The sequence below is a fragment of the Dasypus novemcinctus genome, chromosome 1 (assembly GCF_030445035.2).
Source record: "Dasypus novemcinctus isolate mDasNov1 chromosome 1, mDasNov1.1.hap2, whole genome shotgun sequence".
Classification (NCBI taxonomy): Eukaryota; Metazoa; Chordata; class Mammalia; order Cingulata; family Dasypodidae; genus Dasypus; species Dasypus novemcinctus.
The window spans coordinates 67,272,959-67,292,849 of record NC_080673.1 but is presented as its reverse complement, the minus strand read 5'-3'; the positions used below and the strand labels follow the sequence as shown (position 1 = coordinate 67,292,849).

Sequence of the window (19,891 nt, the reverse complement as noted above, 5' to 3'; positions counted from 1 at the left end):
CCTTTAGGGAAAAGAGGAGTTGCCTTCTTACTGATAGGTAAGGGTTAAAGTCTGGGTTCTCCACTAGGCCTTCACTGATTCCCAAGGCGGGGAGGGATTCCTCCTTACTGCTGGGCAGGGAAGGGAGTTCAGTTCTCCACCTCTAGGCTTTCAATGTGGCCAAAACTTCCCCTTTCAAATCTGCCCATCTACACATCTTTCTCAGTCTATGGAAATCTCATTCTTCTGGTTGCTTGGGGGGAAAAACTTGGCATCATCCTTGATGACTCAATATCTCTCTGTGTTGCCTCTATCTAAGCAATCAGGAAATCCTGATTCAACCATACCAAACATTAAAAAAGCATACCCAGAATCTAACCAGTTTTCACCATCTCCCACTGCTACCACCATGGAGCAAGTCAGCATAATCTCTTTCCCTGGGTATTACAAAGGTCTGCTTACTGATAACCTCCTAGCTTCCATTTTTGCCTCTCAAAGTCTATTTTCAATTTAGCAGTCAGAGTGATCCTACTGAAATAAGTCAGATCATGTAAATCCTGTATTTAAAAAACCCTTCCCACTTTATCCATAGAAAAACCAAAGTTCTCACAATGGTCTAAAAGGCCCTATATCATCTTGTCCCCCATCCACCATAACCTCTCTCACATCATCTCAAACTATTGTCCTCCTCACTTATTCTGTTTCAGCTACATAAATGTGATACATTTTAAAAATTCTTCCCTTCTTACATCCTTACCCTTACAACATGATGTGAACTTATTTTTTCCACATCCTTTGAATCTGGGTTGACCAGGTAACTTATTTTGCCATGGGGGAATTACAAACAAGATTCAAGAGAGGCTTGAAAAGTATTTGCACTTTGGGGTTTTCCCATTTTGTTAGTCTTGGGAACTTCTGTCTTGCGATTCTTCACTTGCCATGGCAAAGAAGGTGCCAACTGCCACAGGATGACCATCCACTGCCAACAATTAGGCCATTCTGCAACCAGCAGACCCACCAGTTGGCTGGAGACACATGCCTAGCATAGCTTAGTGCAGTAGGAACAGACCAAAGAACCCACTCTTGTACCTAAAACCACTTTTGTACCTAAAAATCATGATGTTAGTAAGTTTTATAATGATTTGCTACTCAGAAATAGATAACAAAGACATCTAGCTTTCTTGGTGTTATTCAAGCATATTTCCACCTTTGGAAAGGCCAGTTCTCCACCTGGCCTTACCCATTTTTTGTTTTTTGATCTATCAGTTACCAAGAGAGTTAAAAATCTTTCTCTATGATTGTGGACTTGTCTGCCATGCCTTGTAATTCTGGCAGCTTTATTCTTTCTTTTCTAATATTTCCAATTTTAAAAGTAAGTTAAAAATTTATAACAACCATTCAACCAAGCTGGTCTTTCTCCAAATGATCTAAATCAGTTAAGTTTCACTTTAAGTTTTTTAATACTATTAAATTAAATTTTATTTAACAATAACAATGAATAATAGGAATAGTTAAGATGAATTTCAGGCTATGTGTCATTTATTTGCCATTCTGATATTGTTCTTCTACATCTAATATGTAAAGAATAGGCAACCTACTTTAGTCTACTAAAGATGAAATAGTATAATAGTGGGCAGTAAATAAGAATTCAAGTAATAAATGTGGGGCATCCATAGAATAGTATACTACACAGTATTAAGAGTGATAACATTGATTTGATGTTCATATATTGACAAGAAAAATATGAGGTTATTAAACAGTATTATATTATTCCATTTTTATTAAAATGCATAAAAACCTCAATTACATTGAAAAAGTCAACAAATGTCTCTAAATAATGGAATTATGAGATTTTCATTTTCCACTTGATATAGCTAATAGTAAAGTTTTTTTAATAATGGGCTTAAATTACTTTTATAATTTAAAAAATGATTTCCATTTTGAAAAAAAATTACTATTTTAAATTGTCAAATTGAAATGTAAAGAAATAAGGACTAAATAAAAGTCTAATAGTAGAAATGGCTAGGGGGCAAAAAGTAAATTTATTTAAATTAAAAAGTTAGGAAAGCAGACTTGGCCCAGTGGTTCGGGCGTCCATCTACCACATGGGAGGTCCACGGTTCAAACCCCAGGCCTCCTTGACTCGTGTGGAGCTGGCCCACGTGTAGTGCTGATGCGCACAGGGAGTACTGTGCCACGTGGGGGTATCCCCTGGGTGGGGGAGCCCCATGTGCAAGGAGTGCGCCCTGTAAGGAGAGCTGCCCAGAACGAAAGAAATTTCAGCCTGCCCAGGAATGGTGCCGCATACATGGAGAGCTGATACAGCAAGATGATGCAATAAAAAGAAACACAGATACCCGTGCTGCTGACAACAAGAGAAGTGGACAAAGAAGAACACACAGCAAAATGGACACAGAGAAGAGACAACTGGGGGAGAGGGGGGAGAAATAAATAAAATAAATCTTAAAAAAAAAAAAGGAAAGTAAGAAAATGAAAATATAAAAAGAAGGCCAAAAAATCTTGAAAACTAGAGTTTTTTAAAACAATACTCTTTTACATGAAAAATGAAAAATACATAATTATGGGGAAAATATAAAATAATAGCAAAGATCACTTAATAATTTTAATGATTTTTTAAATGACTGTATCAAAGAACAAAATTTTATATGCCTGCATTTCCTAAATGTTAAGTATTATGACTTAGGAGATAAAAAATCAAATATATATACATATATACTTGTCATGGGTGTTTTTCCTGTGAAGTCTATTAATATAATGATTATTAAACCACAGGGCCAAAATATATATGTACAGTATTAGGCTGCTTGGTTTTTAGAACAGTTTTATTGGCTCTCTTCCCTTTCTCTTCCCTGTCTTAATTCCCCACACATCTATTGGAGCTCCTTGGTGTAACTTCCTCAGTAAACTATATTTTTTGAAACCGTTTTCTCAGGGTCTGCTAATGGGAGAACCTTTTACATGTAGAAAATTTTTTTCTAAGGAGGTTAATTTTCTTTTGTAACCACTGTTTTTTTCCCATCATGGTGTATCTCTTAATCCCTCATGTACAAATTATAATTACTTCCTGACAGTCTTGGTTTTTTTGTCTCTTCCCATCTCAAAAGACCATTCATACATAAAGCAACCAACAGAAACTTAATCAAAGAAAGAAAACCTGCAGGAAAAATGCTAGCATCAGTTTCCTTAATGAAAAATAATTCATAAAAAAATAACAAAATTCAGTTTTGAAAATACCTAAGTTGTTTTCGCAGTTGCTCAATTTCCACATTTTGCTCAGTTACTGTTTTCAGAAAATGTTGATTGGTCTGTTACAAGAAAAAAATAGAAACATTCAATATTAGAACATTCTAGAACTAGATCTTTAACATTTATAAGGTATATAAGTAGAAAAAATGAAATGAAACGCATGATAATGAGGTTTTTGGCGGTCTTTCCTTGTACTTTTACCACTACAGTTGGTGCCTACTTCATTACTGCTACAGTGGATCCCTGCCTGACTTCGAACTGCCTGCACCTGCATTAGGGCTTGTTCAGTGTTTTTTCTGGCCATATGAGCCCACTTTGCTTGCCTACCTGTGTGGAAGGTTATAAGTGTAGAATTAATGCCCCACCCTGGTCTGGAGTAGTCCAATATCTGCATGAGAATAAAGTATCCAAAATTCCCTTGCCCTGTGGGTAGGATAACTTTGGGGCGTGTGTTCTATACTTGCTTCCAGAGTTTAATACTGGAATTAAGTTTCAGTTACCTATAGTGTTAACTTGCTTGATTTTCAAAAACCCTTTACTATTTGTTGGCTGCCTTCCCTTCCCTATCTTGTCTTATTTCCCTACACCCTGTGGTGCTCTCTGGTATTATCTCCTAAATAAATTACATGCTTTGGAACCCTTTTCTCAGGGTTGGCTTGTGGACAAACCCTAAGTGTAGAAACAATTTTTCGAAGGGAATTCATCCACAAGAGCTGGTTTTATCATCATAGTACAAAAATCCCTTATCATTTCACATATATTAGTTATCTCCAAACTTATGGTTTTGATTTCAGTCTCTTCCCATTACAACAGATCAAATATATTACACATCTCTCCAACTAGAGTCCTCGAGGCAGCTTTCATTATGCTTTCTCTCATACTCTACCCAATTTCACTGACATCATATTTTTGCCACATCAAGTTAAACTCTTGCTTAATTTTCAGTAGATAAATTTAAGAAATACTAAGAACCTATTACATAAATGTACTATAAGCTTATGTGGGTATAAGCATTATTTTGATCTTAAGAATCTAGCTCTACGTTCAGCTTCTCATTATTTCTTTCCATGACTAGTACAAAATTCTCATGCCTCCATCTTACACTGCCATTAAAGCAATCTTTCTAAAATACATTCATGTTACGTCATGACTTTGCTTAAAAGCCATCATTGACTTCCAAATGCATTCTCAATAAAGTTTTAGGGCATATACAGACATTTATAATCTGAGTTTAAGCAACTTTCCAGCTCCTTGCATTCACTAACATGTTATCGAGACTCTTCCTATACCAAACTATTCACTACTGTAGTTCCTTTTGCCTGGGATGTCCTCATAATGCCTGCATGCCTACATTTGTCCTTCAGAATCTACCTAACTGAAAGGTTATTTGCATAAGGAAAGCTTCCCAGTAGGATCACTCACTCACAGGCAGTCAACTGTTTCCTCTTTTAAAACTTTATGCTTATCTTTACAGTAGCTCTGATCACAATGCATTGCATTTAAATTTCATACTTTAAGTTTATGTATTCCTGGCTAAAATGTGTTTTCGAGGATCAATTTTTACCGGAAGTCCTAATGCCTGGCATATGAGTTAGTAGATTCTAGGTGCCTATATCTTCAAGTAATGAATGAGTGAGCATCTTTATTAAACATGAAAGAAAGTATCAGGATTACATTTTAATCTTGGGATATAGACTACTGTAGACCAACTATTGAGTGCAGAGAAGGAAGGCTAGAATAATAATTAGTTAAATCATACCACACCAGAAAGGTTAAAAAATAAATAAATAAAAACTGGTATATTATTTAGCATGAACCAATGAAAACATAATGCATATAAGCAAACAACTGAAGCTGTCTTGAAGAAATGAGCTTGTTCTGTATTGCTCCAGAAGATAAAACTACATATCAATGAGAGAAATTTAAGCTTTCTCATAATTAGAGGGTTTAAAGGAAGAGGCTTTTTGGAAAAGTGATAAAACCTCTTACAGGAAATATTCAAGCAGAGGCTGGATGATAATTTAATTAAAAGGTATTTAATAGAAGGAGGTTGAGATGGTTTGAAGCTGTATGGACCCCAGAAAAGTACGTGCTTGAAGCTATTCCATTCCTGTGCATGTAAACCTATTTAAGTAGGATCTTTTTATTAAGTAACTTCAGATAAGGCGTGGCCCAGGACGGGTCTGAATCCTCTTACTGAGGACCTTTATAGCCAGGATGAATATGAAGAGAAGGAAAAACAGCCACAGAAGCCAGAAGCTGAAAGCAAGGAAACCCAAAAGAAAAGTGAGAAACCAGCGGATGTCGCTATATGCCTTGCCCAGTGACAAATGAGTTCAGGATCACTGGCAGCGAGTCTTTGGGGAGAAACCATTGCCTGATGATGCCATGATTTGAACATTTTTCTCAGCCTCGAAACTGTTAGCTTATAATAACTAATAAATTCCCATCATTAAAAGCCAATCTATTTTTGATATATTGCATTTCACCAGTCTACCAAATTAAAACAGATATCTGTATCATTTGGGGGAACAGATGACCTCTAATATCTTTTCAAACTATCTAATGAAGCAATCTCAATTATTTCAGCCCAAATTGATCTATGTTCTTGACTTCTACAGTATCTCTAATAGACAATTAGTACTTTATTATATACCATCTTGGTGTTAGCATAATTAATACTTGTATTATGATTATTTGGGAGCACCTCAAGATAAATGACATAGAGTAAATAGCAGAAATATAAATTAAGGTTGTGCATTTTAAGAAGCTAGTGTTGGGGCTTAACTCAACTATCAGAGAAGATGGCAAAGTAGGGATTTCCAGGACAGAGTCCTTCTAACAAAACAACAATTAAACAGGCAGGGATTGTCTGAAACAACTATTTTGAAACTTCAAAGGCCAGAAGGACAGTGTGAAGTATCTAGGAAAGAGCTGAGGAAGGGACTGATAAACTACAAGTAAAGGACAGTTAACTGCTCCCTACGTATAACAGCTACCAGCACTGATCCACGACTCTTGTGGCAGGCAACCTTGGGGTCCAGGTCCTGGCTAGCTCACTGGAGATAGAAAAGGGCATTTTCCTCCCCAGGAACAAGAATATTCAAAGAAATAATGACAGAACTTTCCAAACTTAGCAAAAGATAAATATGCAGATCCATGAAGCTCAGAAACACTTAACAGGATAAACATCAAGAAAAAGATACCCTGTCATATAAAGATTACACTATCAAATGCAAAGGACAAGGAGAGAGTTCTGAAAGCTGCAAAGAAAAGCAGCGTGTTATGTACAAAGGAGTCCCAATAAGATTGAGGCCGATATCTCATCAGAAACCATGGAGGAAAGAAAGCTGTTGGTTGAAATAATTCAGTGCTAAAGGAAAACAACTGCCAGCCAAGAATTTTATTGCTAGCATAGAGTCTTTCATAAATGAGGGTGAGATAAGATATTTTCAGTAAATAAAACCTGAGGGAGATCATTATAAATTATAATTATTATATTATTATAAATGCGAGTATTGTTGTATTATTTTTTGGTATGTAAATCCACATCTTATTTCCTACAGGTGTTAAAGTTCAACTGCATAAAAAACAATGATAAAACTATGTTGCTGGATATACAATGTACAAAGATATGAGTGGTAATAAGTACAGAAAGCAGGTGGAGAGACAGAGGGACTAGGAAAAGTGTGTGTACATTCTATTAAAGAAAACTTGTTATCAAACCACATGATGGTTATATGTTTGGGATGTTAAATGTTAACCCCATGGTAACCAAAAGGAAAATAGATGAAAAATATATACAACAGAAATGAGAAGGCACTCAATATGGTACAACTCACACATACACACAAATAGGATTAAATAAAAATGGACTTTAATGGAAGAAAGGGACAAAAAAGGGTCTAAGAATTACAAAGGAAAGTAGCAAAATGGAAGAATAAAGTCCCATATAATCAGTATTCACTTTAAATGGATAAAACTTTCCTATCAAAAGGCAGAGACTGGCAGAATCTACAAAAGAGCATGACCCAACTATACGCTGTCTGCAAGAGACTCACCTTCACGACACAAGTAGGTTGAGGGTAAAAAGGACAGAAAAATATATACCGTGAAAGTTGAAAGCAAAAGAGCTGGGGTGGCTATACTAATATTGGATAAAATAGACTTTTATTAAAAACAGTTATGAGGGGGTGGCACATATAGCTTAAGTAGTCGAACTCGCTTCCTATGTACGAAGTCCTGGGTTCGACCCCCAGTACTTCCTAAAAACAAAAACAAGCAAAAAAAGCAACTCTCATTGGGGAGCAGATGTAGCTCAGTGGTTGAGTGCCTGCTTCCCACATATGAGGTCCTGGGTTCAATCTCTGGTACCTCCAAAAAAAAAAAGTTACAAGGAACAAAGATGGTCCTTATATACTGATAAAGGCAAAAATTCAACAGGAAGATGTAACAACTATAAATATATATGCACCTAACAGCAAAGCCCCAAAATATATGAAGCAAATAATGACAGATCTGAAGGGAGAAACTGGTGGTTCTACATCAATAACATGAAACTTTAACACAACACCCCCCCAATAGTCAGAAGATCTATATGGAGTACAGGACTTGAATGAAATATTAAACCAAATACATCAAACTGACATCTATAGAACACTGTACCCAACAAAAACAGAATACACATTCTTCTTGAGAGCACATGGATCATTCTCCATGAAAGAACATACATTGGGCCACAAAAGAAGTTCAGATCATGTACTAATAATGATATTATATAAAGAAAATCCTGAAAAATTCACAACAGCACTCCTAGAGCTCATAAAGAAATTAAGCAAAGTCATGGTATACAAGATGAACACCTAAAAATCAGTAGTGTTTCTATACACAAGCAATAAACGATTACAAGAAATCAATAAAATATTCCATTCCAAAACGCATCTAAGAGAATTAAACATCTAGGAATAAATATAACTAAAGATATAAAGGACTTGCACACAAAAAAGTGAAAAATATTGCTAAAAGAAATTAAAGAAGACCTAAATAAATGGAAGGACAATCCATGTTCATGGATTGGAAAATTAAATATCCTTAAAATGTCAATATTTCTAAAGCAATTTATAGATTGAGTGCAATCCCCATTAAAATTCCAACAACGTTCTTTGGAGAAATGGAAAAGCAAATCATCAAATTTACATAGAAGGGTAAGGGGCCCCAAATAGCTACTGCCATCTTTGGAAAAGAAGACTGAAGTTGGAGGACTCTCATTTTCCAATCTTAAAACTTATTATAAAGCCACTGTAATCAAAACAGCACAAGGACAGACATATAGAACAATGGAATCCAATTGAGAGTTTGGAAATTCAACACTCATATTTATGGCCAACTCATTTTGACAAGGTGGCAAAGACCACTTAGTTGAGAAAGAACAGTGTCTTCAACAAATGGTGATGGGAAAACTGGATCTCCCTTTACAAAGAAAAAGAAAGAAGAACCCTAACTCATGCCATATACTGAAATGCAACTCAAAATGGATCAAAGACCTTAATATAAGAGCTAGAATTAGCAATATTTTAGAAAAAAACACAGGGAAGCATCTTTAGGACCTGTGTTTGGTAATGGTTTCTTAGACTTTACACCCAAATAACAAACAACAAAAGAATAAAAGATAAATTGGACCTCATCAAAATTAAAAACTTTTGGTCCTCAAAAGAGTTTATCATGAAAGTAAAACAACAAACTACACAGTGAGAGAAAACATTTGGAAACCACAAATCCAATAAAGGATTAATATCCAGAATATATAAAGAAATCCTTCAATTTAACAACAAAAAGACAAACAACCCAATTTTAAAATGGGCAAAAGACTTGAACAAACATCTCTATTAAAGAAGATATACAAATGGCCAGAAAGCACATGAAAAGATGCTCCACATCATTAGCCATTAGGGAAATGCAAATCAAAACCACAGTGAGATACCCCTTCATACCCATTAGAATAGCAGCTATTAAACAATGGAAAATAACAAGCGTTGGAGAGGATGCAGAGAAATAATTATACTCATTCACAGCTGGTGGCAACGTAAAAGTTGTAGCTGCTGTAGAAGACAGTTTGGCAGTTCCTCAGAAAGCTATGTAGAGAATTACCATAAGAAGAATCAATCCCAATAGATGGTATACACCCAAAAGAACTGAAAGCAGAGACTTGAACAGATATTTGCATACTGATGTTCATAGTGACATTATTCACAATTGTCAAAAGATGGAAGCAACCCAAGAGTCCATCAGCTAATGAATGGATAAACAAAAGGTGGTATATACATAAATGGAATATTATTCAGCCATAAAAGAGGAATGAAGTCCTGATACATGGGACAACATGGATGAACTGTGAAGACATCATGTTGACTAAAATATGCCAGACACAAATGGACAAATATTGTATGATCTCACTGATCTGAACAATCAGAATAAGTAAACTCATCGAGTCAGAATCTAGAATAAAGGTTATCAGGGGCCAGGATAGGGATAGGGAATGGGAAGTTAAGGCTTAAAATACACAGGGTTCCTATTCAGAATGATCGATAAGTTTTGGTAATGAATGATAGTGAATACTGTGAAAGTTTTTACAAGCAATGAAATATTTATTTTAATATGATTAAAAGGGGAAATGTTAGATTGTATATGTGATAACAGAATAAAATTTTTTTCAAATCCTTGGAACTAAACTAAACAGTGAACCCTATGTTAAACCATGGACTATAATTAATTGTACAATTATAAAAATGTATTATCATCAATTGCAACAAATATTCCACACCAATGAAAGTTGCTGTTGGTAGGTAGGTTATGGGAATCATGTATTTAAAGCATAATTGTTCTGTAAACCCACAACTTCTCTAATAAAGGAAATAAGGAAAGAAAAAGAGAAAAAAAGAAGCTGGTATTGGGAACAAAGTTGCCTAACTTGCTTGCAAGCCTATTAGTAGCACAACAACTGCATGTGAATTTGGTTTAATTGTTCTGTAATTGTGATCACAAAGAAAATTACATACTATAAAAAATATTCTAGAATTTGGGAATTCGTAAAGGTCTAGGGAAGCGTCCCTTTCAATCTTTGTCTACTTTAGCACCAATTTACTGGTTAAACATGTTAGTCCTGTTTATCCAAGTAGAAAGAGGCTTTGTTGGTAGATGGACACTTCTCATGAAATTCTGAGAACTTATAATAGCGCCTGGAACTTAGTGTGCAATTAACATTTTTTAAATTAATTTTATAGAAAGGAGAGAACTTCAAGAAATATGATTTTTTAAATATATTAAAACAACTAAGATATGTGTACTCGCACTATTATCTATAGGCATAGTAAATAAATAAAAACTTGTACTTTTATGTACTATTCAGGTCAGGGCACTTTACACTTTACCTTCTGCCTTTTACTAACATATACTAGTCATAAAAAATAGTTTATTTATTGTATACTCATCAATTTATTATACATTTATGTGAACCTAGTCATTTAGTTTATTCATGTAATCAGAAAACTTTTTAATGTAAACTTTAATATATTTAGGGGCACTTTTCTTCAAGTCTTTAATCTCTTAGTTTGCTCTTGACCAAGGTTTGCACTTTTGACTATAATCTGAATTCTCTAGATGTACAAGATCTTTATAATCACTTCACTTTTTCTCTCTTCACTTAGTATTCTTGCTTAATATCCACTATATACTTTAAGAAAAACTCATTTTAAAATTTCTCTTAACCATTTTCCTTTATTTTAACCACCTGTGTTGTCCTTGCTTTGCTCTTTTTAGCACAACTCTCTTTTATAATCTTGTCATTCTAGCACATTAACGTAACTTATAGTTTATTATTCTTAGCTTTTGGCTTTAAACTATGAATTCTTGTGCCTTAAAAATTCTTGTGACTATTCCAACATCCTTCTTCCCATGACTTTCTTCATAAGACTTAGTTTTTCATGAGAATGATTATAGGTTATTTATAATTAAATAGGGGATCTGTGGTACACAATGCCGAATACATAATTCCCACAATTCTAGGAGATAAACTAAAAGAATGAATAATTGTGATATTAGGTTAAAGCATTAATCCCATGTAGGAATCCATTCAGTTAAAAAATGCCTATCTTAATATCAGTCATTTTGTTCTGGAGCACTTTAAAACTATTTTTAAACTCCAAGATATATACTTTCAAAAATAAGTGACTGGCAATTGCTATATGTTAACATAAATAGGCTAGCGAGAGATTTTTAAAATAAATTTTTACATGGTTAAGAAAAAAGAATGAAGTAGAATAAAATTGGATAACTTACTTTTGATAACACAACTCTACCCTTATACAAAGACATTTTCATTAAGTACTAACAAGTAGCAGAGTAACTAAGTAAGAATGAAGGAGGGAAAGAGAGGAATTATCTGGGATGTCATAATCCTATTACTCAACAATAAGGTAAAAATAAAATTCTAAAAAGGTAAACAAAAGAATGAAAAATGAGGGGAAAAATATTAAGAGCAGATGAGGGGCTAATTGTATATATTTTTTTAATGAAAATGTTAACAGGGAAATTTAGGTATTCCAAAGTTAGCACTGGTGGTCAAACCAATGAATGAATCTTAGTTTCTTTATATTTTTAAGAAACTGGGTCATTTATTTATTTAACAAACATTCCTACTATTCTTTATTATATGACAGCAATGTACTGAATGAAATACAAAGAATAAAGCATGAGCCCTACTCTTGGTGAGCTCACAGTCTAGATTACTCTTAGGATATCTTACCAAGGACCCTAAAAGTATTTTCATATTAGGATATATTTCTGATATATGTTAGCTTTTAGATCTCCAAGAAGTACTGTGAACCATGACATGCTATTAAATTTCAAAGAAAAAGAGACAAAGAGAAAAGAGTACCACCTATTTTAACTTCATGGAACTTGTTTCTTTTGTTGTTCATTTTCATTAGCATAAATAAATGATTATTTATAGTGACAATTTGGTTTATAGAAATGAGTACTCTGAATGGATGTTTTCACTTACCATTTCTATGTTCTCATTAGTAACATGAAGTTGCTTGGTCAGCTGCTGAAAATTGGTCAGCTGATCCTAAAACAGGAAAGTAGGGGGTGGAGGGTTACAGTAAATATTATTTTGATCACAACTCAATTAATTTTTTAATTAAATTAAAGTCGAAAATCTTTATGCCTAAGTCTAAATTAAATCACTTGGCATTCTAATAACTATTATTATATGAATTAATATTTGAAGAAATGATATTTTTAATGGTTAAAATAAAGTTAGCAATGTTGAAACTAATGTAGCTATTTATGTTTTATGTAAAACCCATTATTTCTAGAAATCAACCCAGTAGTAAATAATTTGGTAGAAAGACCTTGTCCAAGATTGGAGAACTACATTCAAACCCTTCAAAATACATAATACAAAGCATGGCACAAGAGGTTATTACTCCGTCCCCCACCCTTTTTTAAAAAATTTTCTTGGCTTGAATGTCACACAAGTTTTCAATTGTTTGACTGCCTCTCCTGGACCAAATAATCATTATTAGTGCAGATGACACAAAATCAGAAGGGGCCATTAATATGCCAGATGATGAAATTAAACATTAATAGATAACCAGAGAAACAAATGTAAAGTCCTGTATATATTTAAAAAAAAAAAACTAAATGCATAGCTAGTGTACAAGAATGATCATACTCAGGTGAAAAAAAAAAAAAAAACCTGATCAGTTTAGAGTTGATAACCTAAATGGGGATATATACCTAGAGATCTTACATTAAAAGTGGTTTCCAGATTTCAGATTTTATAAAAGTCCTTTGGCTCAGACCACATTATTATTAACTTGGACATGTTTAGAAAAATCATTTTTTAAACTATAAAGCTTCATATAAGTATCTTATGATTTCTTTTAGGTAGAAATTACTAATTATAGTGATAATAATGGAAACAGTCAAATTGGAATTCTAGAAGTCTGTGAGAGTTGGAAGAGAGGCATGATAATTTAAACAACTGCCTTCTCAAAATCTATAGACAGATTAGAATTGGAATTACTCTGTACCTATCAGAAATTTAAAAAAAAAAAGAATGGAAGAATAAAAAGGAAGATTTTCTGATGGAATGGATGGCCTGTGACAGAGTAGGTTTAAAAGAGGTGTAAAGCAAAGGCTAGATGTGCACTTAACAGGAAGAATATAAAAATAACTTCCCCTTTGAATAGAAAGAAGTCCTTAATAACCATTTACAGTCCTTCCTACTGCAGAATTATATTCTAATTTATGTTAGACAAATGATATTTATTTTAGTAATAAGTCACACTTAAGGCTGTTAACACTTTCATTTTTCTTTGCACTGTCCATTATATCTGAGCATGTTTCTTCATTGGCTATGATCTAATGAGCAGGTTTTTTGTTTGTTTTAAACCAGGTAGGAAATCAAGCAAATAACTGTTTTGGAGCTCCATTTACATATAATAACCTAAACCACTTTACATAGCTACTTCTTAGAACTAAATACTTCACTGCTAACCAATGTATACCAGACATTGCTTTATCTTATCTGTTCAAGAGATGGCTAACCATCAAGGATCTCTTCATTGTTAACATAAATAACAAAATAGAGACTTAGTTATTCCTTTCAAAACTTTTCTTCAGAATAAAATTTATATTGATATACAAGAAAAACATGAACTCCAAGATTACCTTTTGCTTTTGACTTTCAACTACATGAATCTGAGCTTCAGTCACATGTTCCTGGTAAAGTTTCTGCAGTCTGTCCAGCTCCTGAGAAACAGTCTGCCAGAGTTCCACAGCCTGAGTTTTTTCCTATAAAATCAAATTATTTAATACTTCATTATTTTTAGATTATTGCATAGTTCAAATGAATCATTCTTTTACAGAACAAGTTCTTATAAGGTCACAAAAATAAAAATAGAACTTATGAAAAGATGGAATTATAGTTATAATTTTTGAAGATATGAATTTGTATAAATAATTTAGAGACTGAAACTAAAGATGAAAAACTCCTTACTTTGAAATTGTCTTTTTATCCACATTTCATAGTTAAAAGAGACATAGTTCAGGATACAAATTTAAACCATAATCCTTGTTCCATAAGGAAGTGTAAATCTTAGAAATTATTGAAGAAGAAAACTCACTCCCTGACCTGCATTGCAAAGTACAAGTGATTTTTTTCTGATTGTAAAAGTAATAAATGTTCACCTTAGAAAATTAGGAAGATATAGATAAATAAAGAGGAATGTAAGATTCAGCTATAATTTTCCCACCTGACAGTATATATTGCCAACATTTGAATATAATCATCTTTATAAATGTTGTAGGTTTTCACATTTAAAAATGTGGTTTTAGGTGAGAGCTTTGTATTTTTTTTCTTTCAACAAAATTTGGAATCATATATTGTTTATATTATTCTGTTTTCATTTGGCATTTTATAATGAGACTTTTCTCAGGTGATTAATCACTCTTTCAGTACAGCAATTCTCAAAGTGTGGTACAGGGACTTTTAGGGTCCCCAAGCCTATTTAGGAGTCCTTGAGGTCAAAATCATGTCAGAATAATCTCAAGACATTATTTGTCTTTTTCACCTTTATTCTCTCACTAGTGTGTGTGTAGTTTTCCAGTTTTCCAAAGCCTACATGATATATGATGTCATCACCACTCAGGGGCAAATGCTCCCTTTTATTAAATTATCTCAGTCTTAATTTCTAATAAGGTAACTATTAATGGATATATAACCCACAAAAACAAAAAGCTCCTTGGGTCCTCAATAATTTTTTAAAATGTAAGGGGTCCTAAAACCAAAAAAGTTGAGAAATGCTGACCTAGGAGGTAGAAACAATTTGCTTTTCTTTTTTTTTTTGAGATACCAGACTGGAGATTGAACTTGGGACCTCACATGCAAGAGGCTGGCACTCAACAGCTAAGCCACATCAACTCCCATGAGTTGGCCCCATTGTCTGTTTGCTTGTTGTTTGTTTGTTTTCTCTTTCTAGGAGGCCCTGGGAACTGAACCCTGGACCTCCCATGTGGGAGTGAGGCACTCCACTGCTTGAGCCACATCCGCTCCCACAATTCTCTTCTTAAACAAGGGAAATAAGGCAGTTTGCCTGGGATCCCTCAGCAAGTTGCTGACAAAGTTGGGGAGAAATCTTCATTTATTTGTCTCTGAAGCACAAACTTTTAAATCCCAGGTCAGACTTAGTTCACCCTTTTAGTTTTAATATGATAAGACTGCATAGTGACATTTTTTAACATACTGAGAACACATTTAAAACAAATACATGTATATAAGTTTTAAATAATATAATATGCATTCAGAAAACGCATAAATCACGAATTTTTACAAAGTAAGCAAATTCAGGTAACCAGTACCCAGTTCCAGAAACAGAACATCACCAGTATCCAGAAAGCCAGATGCCCCTTGAGTGACCTCTTCCAGTTACTATAGCTCCCTGCAAATTACCATTAACCTGACTTCTAATACCATAAATTAGTTTTGCCAAAACGTGCATAGTTTTAAAAATTATAGAGAAACAAAGAATATGGAGCCAGAAGACTTGGGTTGGATACCTAATTCTTAGATGAATGATCCTGGACAACTGAGTTCATTTACTTGAGCCTCAATTTCCTTCTCTGTAGAATGGTCATAAAAATGCCTTTTATCTCAAAAGATTGCACTACTTCCCAAATCTGCCTGGTGACAAGAATCTCCTCAAATACCAGTTAGAAAACCCAGATTCGCCAAGATCAGTGGTACTCAAAGGACTAAGAGCATCTGTATCACCCTCAGAACCTTTTAGGAATGGAAATTCTTAAGCCTCATCCCAGATATCTTGAATCTGTGGGGGTAGGCACTTAGTTGAATTTGTGTTTCAACAGACTTTCAGGTAATTCTTTTTTTTAAAAGACTTATTTACTTATTTATTTGTTTGTTCGCTTACTCTCTCCACTTCCCCTCCCCAGTTGTCTGCTCTATGTGTCCATTCACTGTGTGTTCTTCTGTGGGAATTTGTGTCTCTTTTTGTTATGTTATCTTGCTGTGTCAGCTCTCCATGTGTGTGACGCCACCCTGGGCGGCTCTCCTTCGGGGTGCACTCTTTGCGCGTGGGGCTCCCCTATGCAGGGAACACTCCTGCGTGGCACAGCACTCCTTGCATGCATCAGCACTGTGCGTGGGCCAGCTCGTCACACAGGTCAGGAGGCCCTGGGTTTGAACTTTGGATCTCCCACGTGGTAGGCGATGCCCTATCCATTGGGCCAAATCTGCTTCCCAGGTAATTCTTATGTACACTAAAATTTAAGAACCAATGTACTAATACATTATTTTCAAAATTGGTATAATAACCATCATTTGCATAAGCTACAATTTAACTGATTTCATATTATAGATATTTAAACTATTTCCAGTTTCCACTATCATAAATAATACTAAAATGAACACACTTATTCATTAATTTTTACAGAAGATAGACTCCTAGAAATTGAATTAAGTTGTTAAAGGATATAAACATTTCTAAGGCTCTTACTGACAAACTGTCCTTCAAAAAGGTTTTTACAAGTCCTTACCATAGGAGAAAATACTCTATATTAATAATATTAATATTAAATCAAGTACTTAATATTGTACTATTGCTACTGGCTCCCAAACCAATACACTTAGTCTGTACAGTACCTTCTGCATCTAATTTTAATTCTTATTTACCTGTCTGGCTGATCAATAATGACGATAATAAAGATGATAAAAATAATAGGTAATATTTACTAACTCACACATGTGTTAGGCACTATGTTAACAGCTTTATGAGACTTTTAAAAATGTAGTTACCATAAGAACCCCCTAAGAAAATACTTTTCTAATCCCCATTTATAAATGAGGAAGTTAAGGCACAAGATGTGTCCCATGATCACAGAGCTGGAAAACAGAATAGAGACCAAAGTCAAACAGTTTGACTCCAGAACCCAACACTTAATCACCTTGCTACATTTCTTTCAAAAGCCTATATGCTCCTTGGAAACAGGAAAAAACGTTCTCCAGTGTTATCATCAATACTTAGCACATTGTCTGGTACACCAAAGAATCATTAAAGAGATTTGGATCGTTAATTAGACTTTTTATGCTTATTACTTTGATAATAAGGAATTCTTTTTCTCTCAATTTTCTATTTTCTACTTTAATTTGGTTTTTATTTATTCATTTTGAACTTGTAGTTTTTATGCATGACACAAAGGTCTTTCAATCTAGTGATGGATACAAATATAATTGTTTTTATCATACCTTTAAAAGCAAATTAATACATAAACGTTTTATATAGAAGCATTAAGCAGAATTAACTGTTACTTTTTATGGATTTTTAAAACATTTTCTGTTATACTTTATAAAATTGCCAAAATGCTCATTCATTTAAATTTTTATATTTTATATAAAGCACACTACAGATTTTGTGGGAAAATTTGTTTTTAGTCAATCTGCTTTTCCCCTTTGTTCAAATTTGGAACTCACAAAACCCAAAATTTAACAAAAGGTCAGACCATCCTCAGACATATATGAAACTGAGTAAGATGTAGGCAGAGGAAGGCAAAAAAAGGAACAGTAAAGAAAAGAGAAGGAGTGAAGAATGAGAGTACAAGTGTATACAGTAGTGGACAACATGTATCAGAGTCAAAAACTATTTCTTTATTTACCATTGTTTCCATATGACCCAATATTCTTTTAGAGAGATTTCAAAGGAGGGTATGTGATTAACCACAAACCCCTTGTCCTATTTACATATTTTCCTTTTTCCCCACTCTATAAACCAAAATAAATCCATTGCAGAGGAACGTAGTGAAAAACTACAAGTTCATAAGAAAAAAAGGTGATAATACGAATGCTAACAATCTAAGGTGTCCACCTCTCTCACAGTGTAGCACTGACAAGTGAAACGGATGTCTTGGGATGAACAGACATTTAGAAGGGAATTCTACAAATGGCATCTAGTCTTAGAAATAAAAAGGGATGAGCCATATAAAGTATGAGCTATCCATGAATCAGTAAATTTTACTTATTTTACCAGAAAGTTAATATTTACTAAAGTATAGTCTATTGAGTGTATTGTTTCAAAGGAGGAATGCACAGGGAAGACAAATTATTTGAAGGTGTACAATTACAAAGAAAACTTTAAGTCTATAACACAACTGCAAAATAAAATATAGAGATGCTTTTAAGAGAAAGAATCCTTTTATATATGACCTGTTTGCTATCTTTTTCAGGAGTAATAACAAATGCATATTGTACTCCAACTTTTGAAAGAGGCATTTGATATCTGGTTAGAAAGCATTTACACATCTACTTATAATTGCAAGTAATTTCTATTTATTTCAATATTCTTTCTTGCTTTACTACTTTTTAATTCATTTTCTTTATATATATTTTTAAAAATTCAATGCTCAATACATGTTCTCTATCAAACTAAATTTAGCCACTCTGATTAAACTGCTCTCATGAATAAAAACTTTCAAAACCAATGTCTAAGGAATGAAAACAGGTAGCTCTACAATCTACATAATAATTCAGAATCTCTACTCCTGAGTTATAAATGAAGAAGCTGAAGGAGGCACAAAGAGATTTTCTAAACAAGAACGTAGGAGAATGGGAATCCAAACTAATTCAAGATACCTAAACTATAAAATTACAAATTAAAATAAAATTCCCTTATGTATAAATTCACAAAAAAATTACAGGGTTGAAAACAGGATATATGTAACATAACATCTCAAAGATTTCAATTATTATGAAGAGGGGAAAAAAACGATAAACTGTAATTCTAGCAGAAGTATAACTTCAGAAAAATATAATCCCAAAATCTCTGAAAACTGAAGAAAATACAGTACCATACGGAAACACAAAATGAAAAAAAAGTAAATTTAGGCAAGTAGCTTAAATTTTCTTTAAAAATTTCTTTTGACATTAAGATATTTTCATAAGAAATAAAAAAATCATGTCCAAAGACTTTATGATTCAATTAAATATATATGTTAATTATATTTATAATAAAAAGTTAGAATAGTCACTACAAGTTTTACTACCTGAGGAAAAGACAGTATCAGAGACCTCTAAATTATAGAAAATCATTGTGTCAACAATTTTGTTATTATTACTCATAAATAATGATTAATATTTTTAAAACTTTATTCAAAATATAATTTAAAAATATATATGTCACTCACTTGGTTGGCTAGTTGCAATTGCTCTTGAAGGTTCCTCACTGTTTCATCATCTATATACATATCATTTCCCATCTCTGTGCCAAAGGGAAGGGCCTCCAATTGCTTTTCAACAGCATCTTTTAATTCACTGTGTAACCTTTGAAACAAACAGTTAACATAGAAATAATGTAAATTCATTTTAATAACAATAGTACTGTATCAGAGTCTATTAAATAAACATTTGGCTCAAAAATCATTCTTTACAAAAAATCATTTTAAGGTAAGTTTTAAGCAAAAATGAAAGTAATAACTATTTAAAAATATATTATGAGACTAAAAAGAGTATAAAATAATTTCAAATGCATTTATTTTGTCATAATTAACTCAAGCATAATTCATTTGTACCTAG

General features: G+C 33.4%; 1 protein-coding gene across 1 annotated transcript in view; it reads right to left on the bottom strand.

Moving 5' to 3' along the window:
* SCLT1 (sodium channel and clathrin linker 1) overlaps positions 1–19,891 on the bottom strand; it is a 289,648-nt gene that overhangs the window by 193,923 nt on the left and 75,834 nt on the right. Inside the window, exons 6-9 of the mRNA XM_004466256.4 lie at positions 19,504–19,639; positions 13,981–14,103; positions 12,305–12,370; positions 3,235–3,305 (exon numbers count right to left, since the gene is read on the bottom strand). Of these exons, the coding sequence (XP_004466313.1) occupies positions 3,235–3,305; positions 12,305–12,370; positions 13,981–14,103; positions 19,504–19,639 (396 nt within the window). The remainder of the gene's footprint in view (positions 1–3,234; positions 3,306–12,304; positions 12,371–13,980; positions 14,104–19,503; positions 19,640–19,891) is intronic.